The sequence below is a fragment of the Dendrobates tinctorius genome, unplaced genomic scaffold (genome assembly GCF_039654945.1).
Source record: "Dendrobates tinctorius isolate UK_male_01 unplaced genomic scaffold, ASM3965494v1 ptg000192l, whole genome shotgun sequence".
Lineage (NCBI taxonomy): Eukaryota > Metazoa > Chordata > Amphibia > Anura > Dendrobatidae > Dendrobates > Dendrobates tinctorius.
In genome coordinates this window covers 4,032,571-4,045,453 of record NW_027361859.1, presented here as the reverse complement: position 1 = coordinate 4,045,453, position 12,883 = coordinate 4,032,571, and the positions used below count along the sequence as shown (strand labels likewise).

At 43.3% G+C, this 12,883-nt stretch overlaps 1 protein-coding gene across 1 annotated transcript in view; it reads right to left on the bottom strand.

Annotated features, from left to right (window-relative positions):
• Positions 1-12,883, bottom strand: part of LOC141055947 (uncharacterized) — a 161,153-nt gene that overhangs the window by 122,401 nt on the left and 25,869 nt on the right. The window contains exon 7 of the mRNA XM_073552644.1: positions 7,610-8,781. Coding sequence (XP_073408745.1) covers positions 7,610-8,781 — 1,172 coding nt within the window. The remainder of the gene's footprint in view (positions 1-7,609; positions 8,782-12,883) is intronic.

Sequence of the window (12,883 nt, the reverse complement as noted above, 5' to 3'; positions counted from 1 at the left end):
GGTTGATGACATCCGTCTTGTGGTTGTTGTTTTATCTTTATTGTTTGAAAAAAAAATACATTCATCACGCAGGCGCCTGTGCTGTAGGTTGATACGATCTATAATATGCATATTTTCATTTGCTTTTGTCATATAATTTTGTTGGGAAAAAAAATTAATTTAAAGGGAGCCTGTCATCAGGTTTGGCCGACACGAGTTACGGCCACTGCCTTTCAAGGCTTATATACAGCTTTCTATAATTGATGAGGCATCCCTGCATCATCCATGCAGTCTGCTCAGCATCACGCTCCTGCACAGGCGAAGTTGTGTGCCATGTTGAGGGCAGAGCAAAGTACTGCAGTGAGCAGGTGCCAGGAGAGGCCCAGCGCACTGCAGGACTTTGGTCTGTCCTCAACAGGGCAGATAAGTAAGCCTGAACAGGAGTGTGATGCTGAGCAGACTGTATGGATGATGCAGGGATGCGTCATCCACACGAACCAAGAAGGAGGAAAGCATCACAAGAAGATGGGAGGCGCAGGACCAAGAAGAGCGACAACCACTGGAACAGACTGCCCCGCAGGTGAGTATAGTAAGTTATTTTTCGGTTCTTTCAGGTCGGGTTGGGGACATATATACAGCATTATAGAATGCTGTATATAAGCCCTGAAAGGCTGTGGCTGCATCTCATATCAGCCTAACCTCGTGACAGGTTCTCTTTAATCAAAATGGCGACGGCCCTCAGGATGAATATGTAAGCAGAGCACCACAGAAAGACCCCTCTCCACAGGCTGCCCTGTGCACGAGAATTTCATTAACTGAAAACTGCAAATAAAGATTAAACAACCACAAGATGGATTTCATCAACCAATAAATCATTATAATTAGTAAAACGGCGACAACCTGACAGGGTCTGTAGTTTACTGAGCACAATCCTGCTGACAGGATCCGTAATATAAATATGGCTTCATTATTTCTATACAAACTGCATACCAGCTTTCACTCAATTATGCAGGTCCTAAGGCACTATCTTAACATAGATGTTGGCAACACAGGTGCAAAATACTAAATAGACAGCCACTCACAGCCTACCAATTAATGGAGGGGGTGACTGCTTAGTATACAGCACTGGCAAAAATTAAGAGACCACTGCTCATTTTTTAAAAATCATCTTCTCGACATGTCTGACAGCCATTCCATTCCAGTGTCAGTTGAATTTCAACCAGAGTACACCTCATTCTACTTAATGTGCTTCTGATTAGGTATAAAAAAAACCCTGCTGTGGTGTTCACAATCCTCTTGCAATAGGACAAGCTGGATGGCAAAACAAGTGCTAGTAATATCCCAAAAGTAATAGGAATGAAAAAATAACTTTTAACCATGCCAAAGGAGTTGAAAAGAAAAGTCTTGAGTGAGGAAAAGAAGGGCTCAATTCTGGCTTTACTAGCAGAGGGATACATTGAGCATCATGTTGCCTCCATCCTTAAAATTTCTAAGACAGCAGTCTATTACACCCAGGTCAAGCAGCAGACATTGGGAACAAAACTATGGACTGGCAGAGGGCAAAAATGACTTTCCACTGGCCGGGATGTCCGTCATCTTATTCGATTGTCACTCAGCAACCGCAGGATGACATCAAGTGACCTACAAAAGGAAAGGCAAATGGCAGCTGGGGTGAAGTGCACGGCAAGAACAGTTTGTAACAGGCTTCTAGAGGCAGGGCTCAAGTCATGTAAAGTTAGAATAAAGCCTTTCATCAATGAGAAGCAAAGGAGAGCCAGGCTGAAGTTTGCCAAAGACCATAAGGAAAGGACCATAGAGGACTGGAGTAAGGTACTCTTCTCTAATGAGTCTAATTTTCAGCTTTGCCCAACACCTGATTGTCTAATGGTTAATTGGAGACCTGAGAGGCGTACAAGCCACAGTGACTTGCACCCACTATGAAATTTGGCGGAGGATCATTGATGATCTGGGGATGCTTCAGCAATGCTGGAATTGGGGAGGTTAATTTTTCCGAAGGACGTATGAATCAAGCCACATACAAGGTTATCCTGGAAAAACAATTGATTTCTTCTGCTCAGGCAATGTTCCCCAACTCTGAGCACTGTTTTTTTCCAGCAGGACAATGCACCATGCCACACAGCTAGGTCAATTAAATGTGTGGATGAAGGACCACCAGATCAAATCCCTGTCATGGCCATCCCAATCTCCAGACCTGAACCCCATTGAAAACCTCTGGAATGTAATCAAGAGGAAGATGGATAGTCACAAGCCATCAAACAAAGAACTGGTTAAATTTTTGTACCAGGAGTGACATAAGGAAGGTCACCCAAAATCAGTGTGAAAGACTGGTGGAAAGCAGCCAAGACACATGAAAGCTGTGATTAAAATCATGGTTATTCCACAAAATATTGATTTCTGAACGCTTCATGACTGTAAACATTAGTATTGTTGTTTCTAAATGATAATGGACTTGTTTTCTTAGTATTATTTGAAGTCTGCAAGCACTGCATTTTTTTGTTTTGTTGACTATTTCTCATTTTCTGAAAATAAATACAAAATTTAGTGCTTGGAAATTCAAAGACATGTTGTCAGTAGTTTATAGAATAAAAAATACCGTTAACCGGTGAGTAACTACGACTTTATTCGGTCGTCCATGACAGCACCACCTGAGAGAATTACAGAGAGTAATAATTACTTTAGGGAGGGACTACAGCCTGCAGAACCCTGACACCAAAGGAGAGGTCTGAGGAAGCACCCAGGTCTAGTCTATAATGGTTATAAGCTGTCTACAAATATCTAAAGGGCTGTCACATTGTAGAAGGATCAACTTTATTCTCATTTGCACAAGGAAAGACTAGAAGCAATGGGATGAAACTGAATGGGAGGAGACACAGATTAGATATTAGAAAAAACTTTTTGACAGTTAGAGTGATCAATGAGTGGAACAGGCTGCCACGAGAGGTGGTGAGTTCTCCTTCAATGGAAGTCTTCAAACAGAGGCTGGACAGACATCTGACTGGGATGATTTAGCGAATCCTGCTTTGAGCAGGGGGTTGGACCAGATGGCCCAGGAGGTCCCTTCCAACTCTACGATTCTATGATTCTAAAAGGTGCTCGAAGAGGACCAAGTAGCTGCCTTACATATTTGGTCGATTGAGAGCTCCGATCTCTCGGCCCACGAAGTTGCCATGGCCCTGGTGGAATGCGCCCTCAGCCTGCCAGGGGCCGGTTTGCGTTTTGAGGTGTATGCTAAAGAAATGGCCTCCCTAATCCACTTTCCGGTTTCCTCCATTCTTTATTAATCAAATTTTGGACCTTGTCGTTTAACGGGAACGACTTACGTTTCCTGGGGTCTAAGCCCCCCAACATTAGGTCCTGTGCTGACCGTTCAGGTCTGGCGTCTGTTACCCCCATGGTAGCCCTAACTGCCTTGAATAGCTTGTCCACTTGGTCAAGACCTAGGCAGAAACGGCTGGCGTCATCCTCTGAAGAGGATGCGGACGCGGAGGGTTCTGAGGAGTCTTCGTTCCTTCTAGGGTTTGCTGAAGAGCCTGACTCTGAGAAGCTCGCCCTCTTTCTCTTCCTAGACGACTCCCCCTGGGGTACGGATTTTAGGGCTTTAACCTCCGCTCTGATTATCTCCCTTAGACTTGTAGCGAAGTCAGGGGTCTCTTCTGCCACCTACAGCAGGGAGGACAGAGCAAGGAAGTATGCTTGTAACTACGCCCCCCTTTCCCCTATTTTTTTTTTTTTACCGTCTGCCGTATGCATGACTGACACAGCCTCTTAGGGTAGGCATCCGGCAAGGGGCATTTACAAAGGGCGCATTCCCTGTTTTTTGCCTTGTTGGTACATTTCTTCCCCTATAGGAGGAAAAACATAAAGGGGAACACTGCATCAGGGCACATTCACGAAGATCTCTTACCCTGAGCAGAAGGCGTAGGTACCGGATCACGGGGGGGGGGCGAGCTGGATCCTTCGGCCTGGAGGAACTTCTATGGCCGGATTGTCCAGTTCGTTTCTTCTTTTGCTGGGAGCTGGTTTGGGACCTCTCTGAGGTACGTTCCTGCTCTTTGTCCAGCTGTGGCACAGGAGCTTCCGGCTCGTCCATCCTGCCTCTGAGCTTGAAGCCGCTTGGCAGTGCATCTGTGCCCTTTTTTTCCCCCCGGATTGATTTTCGCCCCCCCATTTTCCCTGACGTCCATCCCCCCGCCCTGACGGCGCCCGCATAGGCGACGCACGGGGAGAGAGAAAAGCCGGCCGGCACCCGACTTCCGGTCCGGCGCCACCAGTCTCGCCCCCCCCCCCCCCGCCACTTCCGGTCCGGTCGCGCGTGGCGATGTGCAGACCATCAATGTCACCGGCCCCGCCCCCACCGTGCCACTTCCGGCCCGGGCACGCGAGGACGCGCAGGCCACTGTCCCCGGTTGCGTCACATCCGGTCCGGGCGCGCGCGAGGACACGCAGACCAACGGCCCCGCCTCTCACCCGCGCTACCCCCGGCCCGGCGCACGAGGATGCACAGGCCACCGGCGCCACCGACACCCAGCGCTCCCCGAGCGCCACCGAAGTGTAGCCGCATGGCCCCGACCGCGATCCAGGCGAGGGGAGCCGCACCAGCCGGGACAAGGACCGGAATCCTGGGGAGGGAAGCCTCCTTACCCGCTGGCGCCAGCCCAGGAGACGGGCATCCACCGGACCCCGCTCCCACCTGCCCCGCACACTGCCGTGAAATCCTGCGCGGGTCACCGTGGCGCTTCCAGGGGATTCCGCACTGCCCGAGGTAGGAGACCCCCCCGCTACCTGAGTCGGACAGCCGGCCTGGGGATTCCCTCGTCCATGATGGCATGATCTGTAGGGAATCCTGTCCTCCAGGAACAGGAAACCAACTGATGCGTGGGAGAGGTGCCGCCCTTATGTATCTGTAGGATTTCCTGTTCCCGGAGGGCGGATCCCCTCTCTCAGGTGGTGCTGTCATGGACAACCGAATAAAATCAGACTAACTGAAAATTTTGCAGCGGTCTCTTAATTTTTGCCAGAGCTGTATATTTGCACAATATATAGGGCTCTGTTCACATGCAGGTAATGCATAGTGTCTGGTTCACAGCCTATTAGTCACGACCATACTATTCGATTAGGTGGGCTGGCTAGCACTCTCTAAATGCATCCCATATGAACACTCCTGTATACAAAACCCAAAGTGCTGGGCTTGGCTGCACCTGCTCATATAAATATATGAGGTATTGGTCGATATTTTGGCCAAGATATGCAAGCTCATAAGCCAACGTCAATGGTCCTCACGCTTGCGAGTCCTATCACTAAACTAACAAAAAAAAAAACTAACTCATGATGTTAAAAAAAGAACCAGAATAGATGGACATGTGTATATAAAAAGCTTAATAAAAACCAAATGTATGTAATAAAATAAGCCATTATTGTGAATTTTGGCCAAACGACAACAACAGTAAAAAATATATATATATAAAAAACAAATTGTGTATTAATTGGCAAAAAAACTGCACAATATGTTAATTATCTAGTATCCATACTTATAATGATATAACCACTGTACAAACAAGGATTGTTCAAATTGGACCTGTATAATAATCCCCAGGAAAACGTGAAATTGCAAGTGCAAAAAATGGTGAAGTGATCAAAAAATAAAATAAAATAATCAATTGCAGATCACTGCACCAATAAAAGTGTAATAATCATAAAAAATATATATAAAAAAAATATATAAAAAATGTGACGAAGGAGTTTTTCCGAAACGCGCGTCGGGGCGCGTTCCATTGGCATACCGCTTTTCCCACTGTCCTTTCAATTGGCTCCCCAGGTAACATACCACGCTATATTGTGTTGTATAAAATTAACACATAATTTATATGTTTTTTTATATATATTTTTTACTGTTGTTGTCGTTGTTTGGCCAAAATTCACAATAAAGGCTTATTTTATTACATACATTTGTTTTTTATTAAGCTTTTTATATACACATGTCCATCTATTCTGGTTCTTTTTTAACATCATGAGTTAGTTTTTCTTTTTCATTGATACCGGATGGTCTGCCATCCAATTTTGAAAGGAACACATTGGTTACGTATTAAATTATATTTTGTTGTATATTATTGATTTATTGTATATTGTTGTGGTTTCTTTTTTTCTTCTATCACTAAACTAGTAGCAAAGCCACTATCTTAACATATGAACAATAAAAGTAAAGATGCAAACAGATAGATATTAGTAATAAAGGTAAAGGTTTATTAATTGTGGTCTGGTATCAGGTGTGGGTAGATACTGTGAACTTGATTAGGACAGTGGAAGAGGGAACCATCCAGTCCCCAGTTTGTGTCATCTCATTAATAAGACACCATAATTATTAGATGCTTGTTGTCTGCCGTTTGCCTCAGCAACTGCCCCAATTATGTATACCAGACAAGGGCCGGTCAACCTCTTTAAGATGCCGCTGTAGTGTTCACATAACTTTAAAGTATTCTATATACATGGTGAAATATTTCGGATTTTTATATGTATTACACTCGCTGATGTTTATTGGTCATTGCATACAGTACATTTTCCTAATCATTATGATTTAGTGTTCTAAATTGCTTTCCCTTTTCAGACTTGTGACTTAACTTTTACTGTAACTTTTCTTGTACATTTCATCAATTACTGTATATACTCGAGTATAAGCCGACCCGAGTATAAGCCGAAGCACCTAATTTTGCCACGGAAATCTGGGTAAGCTTATTGACTCGAGTACAAGCTGGGTATGCATTGTCCCCTTATCCCTGTCCTGCTATGCGTGGCTTCCCAGTCCTGTCCTTGTATGTGTGGCTCCTCCGTCCTGTCCTTGTGTGTGTGGCTCCCCCGTCCTGTTGGCTCCTCTGTCCAGTCCTGCTGTGTGGCTCCCCCATCCTGTCCTGCTATGTGTGACTCCCCCTGTTGTATGCATGGCTTCCCCGGTCCCATATAGCTCGGCTCCCCCGGTCCCACATGGCTCGGCTCCCCCAGTCTCGCATGGCACACACCCCCCTCATCCTACTCACCCTCCTCGTGCCGTCGCTGCTTCTCCATTGTCCCTATGGGGGAGCTCTTCCTGTGCTCAGCGGTCACGCGGTACCGCTCATTAAGGTAATGAATATTTGCTATACGCCTATGGGAGTGGAGGCGCGTGCATATTCATAACCTTAATAAACGGTACCACGTGACCGGTCAGCACAGGGGAAGCGCTGCCAGCGCCGGGACAGCAATGCAGCGAAGGCGTGAGGGGAGTATGATGTCTTCTTGAAGCTGGTGGCTGCATCTGTCATTGTGCCACAGCCGATTCCTGCCGCTGCCTCGCCCCTCCCCCACCCCCTGCCGGCTTTCTGGACAATGACTTGTGTATAAGCCGATGGGACATTTTCAGCACAATAAAATGTGCTGAAAATCATCTCGGCTTATACACAATTATATATGGTAAATAATTTCATAAAACAAGAAATGGCTACATCCCTGTGTAATTTTCATGATGCTTAACAAAATGTAATTTCTTTGTTAAACATTTTCCTATTGTCATTGTGAAAATAGCTTCGCCTCTCTATGGATCCTCTGATTCATAAGAACAATTTCCACATTCTGAACATTAAAATAGCTTCTCCCCTATATGAGTTCTCAGATGTACAGTAAGATTTGATTTTGTCGTAAAACATTTTCCACATTCTGAACATGAAAACGGCTTCTCCCCTGTGTGAATTCTCAGATGTGCAACAAGACTTGCTTTTATGGTAAAGCATTTACTACATTCTGCACATGGAAATGGCTTCTCCCCTGTGTGAGTGCTTTTGTGTTTAACAAGATCTCTTTTGCAAGTAAAACATTTCCCACATTCCTGACATGAAAATGGCTTTTCCCCAGTGTGACTTCTCTGATGTGCCGTAAGACTTGCTTTCTGGGTAAAGCATTTCCCACATTCTGAACATAGAAATGGCTTCTCCCCTGTGTGCGTTCTTTTATGTTTAATAAGATTGTCTTTGAAAGGAAAACATTTATCACATTCTGGACATGAGAATGGCTTCTCCCCTGTGTGAATTCTCTGATGTGAAAAAAAATTTGCTTTTTTGATAAAATATTTCCCACATTCCGAACATGAAAATTGCTTCTCTCCTGTGTGAATCTTCTGATGTGTAACAAGATTTCCTTTTTTTGTAAAACATCTCTCACATTCTGAACATGAAAATGGCTTCTCTCCTGTGTGAATTTTCTGATGTGCAACAAGATCTCCTTTTTTTGTAAAACATTTCCGACATTCTAGACATGAAAATGGCTTCTCCCCTGTGTGAATTCTCTGATGTATAGTAAGGCTTGTTTTAGTTGTAAAACATTTTTTACATTCTGAACATGAAAATGGCTTCTCCCCTGTGTGAGTTCTTTTATGTTTAACAAGATTTCCTGTGCAATTAAAACATTTCCCACATTCTGGACATGAAAATGGCTTCTCCCCTGTGTGAATTCTCTTATGTACAGTAAAATATGTTTTCTTGGTAAAACATTTCCCACATTCTGTACATGTAAATGGTTTCTCCCCTGTATGAACTTTTTCATGTTCAGCATCCCTATTGTTATTTATATTTTGTTTAACAGTCTGTAATGAATCAAAAGATAGGCCCTCTTGATAAGGAATAGATGATAGATTTTTGCTGTGAAGGGCTGGCAGGAGATCTGGAATAATGTCTTGCTCTTCATATATATATGGTGTGATACCATAACCAGCTGCTTCAAAATCAGAAACTGTCACATGTCCCTCTGACACACAGTCATCTGCCAAGAAAAAAAATATATACAGTATTTTTTTTTATAACTACTTCCCTTTGGAATAAATTGTATTAAAAATTAGTTACTAGCTGACGGTAATGCAAGGACTAACAGATTATGTTATTAAGCCAAAAGGTTGTGCTATGTCAATTTTTAATTTCTCTTCTAATGCTAGCTGTCATAGCTGAAATGGGATCAAAACCCATAAAGTCATCTCTTAAGAGGGGACATGTCACCTTCATATTGACAACTGAAGCATGGCTTAATTATAACTTGTGGCAATAAGAAGACCCCAAATTAAAATGTAACTTTTCTTAACCCCTTAGTGACAGAGCCAGTTTGCAGCTTAATGACCAGGCCAATTTTTACAATTCTGAGCACTGTCACTTTATGAGGTTATAACTTTGAAAAGCTTTAACGGATTCCGCTGATTCTGAGATTGTTTTTCGTGAAACTATTTTACTTCATGTTAGTGGTAAAATTTCTTCTATATGACTTGTGGTTTGCAATTTTCAAACGTTAAATTTTTATGCCCTTAAATCAGAGATATGTCACACAAATTTCTTAATAAATAACATTTCCCACATGTCTGCTTTACATCAGCACAATTTTGGAAGCAAAATTTTTTTCGTTAGGAAGTTATAAGGGTTAAAAGTTGACCAGCGATTTCTCATTTTTACAACAAAATTTACAAAACCATTTTTTTTTAGTTATCATATTTAGTCATTTTGAGGGGTGTACATGACAGAAAATACCCAAAAGTGACACCATTCTAAAAACTGGACCCCTCAATGTGCTCAAAACCACATTCAAGAAGTTTATTAACCCTTTACCTGCTTCACAGGAACTGAAGCAATGTGGAAGGAAAAAACTAACATTTAACTTTTTTTGCAAAAAATTTACTTCAGAACCAATTTTTTTTTACTTTCTCAAGTGTTAAAAGAGAAAATGAACCACAAAATTTGTTGTGCAATTTCTCCTGAATACGCCGATACCCCATATGTGGGAGAGACCACTTTTTGGGTGCACGGCAGAGCTTGCAAGGGAAGGAGTGCCGTTTGACTTTTTCAATGCAGAATTGGCTGGGATTGAGATTGCACGCCATGTCACGTTTGGAGAGCCCCTGGGGTGCCTAAACAGTGAAAAACTCCCACAAGTGACACCATTTTGGAAACTAGACCCCTTAAGGAACTTATCTAGATGTGTGGTGAGCACTTTGAACCCCCAAGTGCTTCACCGAAGTTTATAACGCAGAGCAGTGAAAATAAAAAATCATTTTTTCCCTCAAAAATGATTTTTTTAGCCCGCTATTTTCTATTTTCACAAGGGGTAGCAGGAGAAATTGGACCACAAAAGTTGTTGTGAAATTTGTCCTGAGAACGCTGATACCCTTTATGTGGGGGGAACCACTGTTTGGGTGCATGGGAGAGCTCGGAAGGAAAGGAGCTCCGTCTTGGAATGCAGACTTTGATGGAATGTTCTGCGGGTGTCATGTTGAGTTTGCAGAGCCCATGATGTGCCTAAACAGTAGGAACACCCCACAAGTGACCCCATTTTGGAAACTAAACGCCCCAAGTAGCTTATCTAGATGTGTGGTGAGCACTTCGAACCCCCAAGTGCTTCACAGAAGTTTATAACGCAGAGCCGTGAAAATAAAAAAATCTTTTTTTTCCCACAAGTGATTTTTTTTATTTTCTCAAGCGTAAAAGGAGAACTTAGACCCCCAAAGTTGGTGTGCAATTTGTCCTGAGTACGCTGATGCCCCATATGTTGGGGTAAACCACCGTTTGGGCACACGTCTGGGCTCGGAAGGGAGGGAGCACCATTTGACTTTTTGAACGCAAAATTGGCTATCAATGGTGGCGCTATGTCACGTTTGGAGACCCCCTGATGTGCATAAATAGTGGAAACCCTTCAATTCTATCTAAAAACCTAACCCCAACACACCCCTAACCCTAGTCCCAACCCTAATCCTAATTCCAACCTTAACCCTAATTCTAACCCTAACCTTAATTCTAACCCAAAATTGCAACCCTAGCCCTGATGGAAAAATAAAAATATATTTTCGTTATTTCATTATATTTTCCTAACTAAGGGGCTGATAAAGGGGGGGGGGGGTGATTACTATTTTTTTATTTTGATCACTGTAATAGGGTTTATCACAGTGATCAAAATGTACATTGAATGAATGAATGGAATCTGCGCCATTTTCTTCCCGGACCAAGATGGCGGCGCCCACCGGAGGAGGCAGGAGGACCACCGGGGGGGGGATCGGGGACCCTATTTCTCTCTCCTCTGTTGTGCGATCAGAGGAGAAAATGAAAGCAAAATCTCTGCTTTTTTATTGCGGTCACCATTATACGGTTAATAACGGCGATCGCAAAAGTCGGGTCGGTAAAAACCGACCCAAATCATGTTCTCTGGGGTCTCGGCTACCCCCGGCAGCAGAGACCCTGGAGAAAATCCGACTCTGTGGGGTGATATACACCGGTTTAAGTACCCTTAACTACCCACGTTAAAAGGTGTATCGGCGGTCGTTAAGGGGTTAAATGTTATTAAAAAAGGGACTAACAACCAGGGCTGTGGAGTTGGAGTGGTGGAGTCGGTGTCCATTTTGGTGGCGCTGGAGTCGGTATAAAATGGATCGACTTCGACTCCTGAAATATGTAATAAATTAGGTTCAGTAGTTCAGTGCAGGATGTGCTGTAAATGTTTTCATAAGAATTTGGGAACAATATGAAATGTCCTATTAAATGTCTATTCTGTTCCTGATCTAAAGATCTCAGGTTTTAGAGGAGATGAATCTCAACTTTATGTACATGCTCAGTAGTGAGGCAGTGCTGTGAAGCTGAAAGTCAGGGACATTGAGGAGTCAGAGTCTGAGATTTGTCACACAAAACAATAAAAATATATATAATCCTGGACTACCCCTATTCTGTGTCCTTCCTGATTTCCTGCCTACCTCGGCGGCTGTCCCTTATTTTTCTAGTGTGCCCTACTATAGATATTTATTATATACACAGAAAAGGAGAAGAAATTGTCAACTGGGTACCAGATCTTAACAATGGATCAAATAAGAACCAAAATAGCAATGTAATGTAAGGATTTCTTCACTAGAGACCAATTCTATCATAGAGAGCCATAGGGGAAACCATGCTGCATCAATCTTTCTTGCCTCCTGATGAGCAGTATTAGTGAAGTGTGTAGAGGCTGTAACATGCCATGTCAGAATAAGTACCAATTACTCCTCTTTAACTAATGTCTATCGGCTGATCCCATATTAAGCAGGATTTCAATAAGAAATGGGCACAGAAAATATAAAGCTGTGCTTGAGAAATGATATTTGTATGCACAATATCTTTGCTATACTTTCACATGATTATGCTATAATGTGCTAGGCATGCTCCTACGCTTTACTGTGACGCTAGTCACTCCTCACGGTCAAGCAGTGAGGCTGGGTAGTCAAGAGGTCTGGGGTCAGATACCAAGAGGGCTTGTCATAAAGAGAAAAGGCAAAGGTGTAGTCAGGTAACAGTGTGAGGTCAGAATTTCGGCAAAGTAGCGGACCAAGACAAAAGGCTAAGAAAAACAGATAGTCAAAGGTAAGGTCCAAGGTCAGGAAGCAAAGATCAAATACAATAACACAGAGAACAGCGCAAGCGCACGTTTGAGATAAACTACACCTGACGTTAACTGGAGACATAAAATCAGCTAAATAGCCAGGTAATCATTAGAATAGCAGACACATGGAGGAAGCTTCAGCACGTCGCCACCCTGACTGGATGGATGAACTGTCACTCAACATACTGACAGGTGAACATGCCCCTGTTCTAGAATGGAAGCCTCAACTGGCACTCACTGCTTCCAGACACACCTATTGGCGGAATTGTGACAGCTACAAATTCTCAGAGGAAAGATTTCGGCATTTGATTTCAATTTCTTCTCAGTGGCTTTGTGGAAATCTACCTAGATGAATGGATATTTCCTCGATTTATCCAAGATTTTGTTGCTACGTTTGTTTATTTTCATTTCAACGCTTCTAGATAGCGGAGCAACCATCAATTTAATTGATCTGAATGTTACTAGGATGTTGAAATTGCCTCTGACT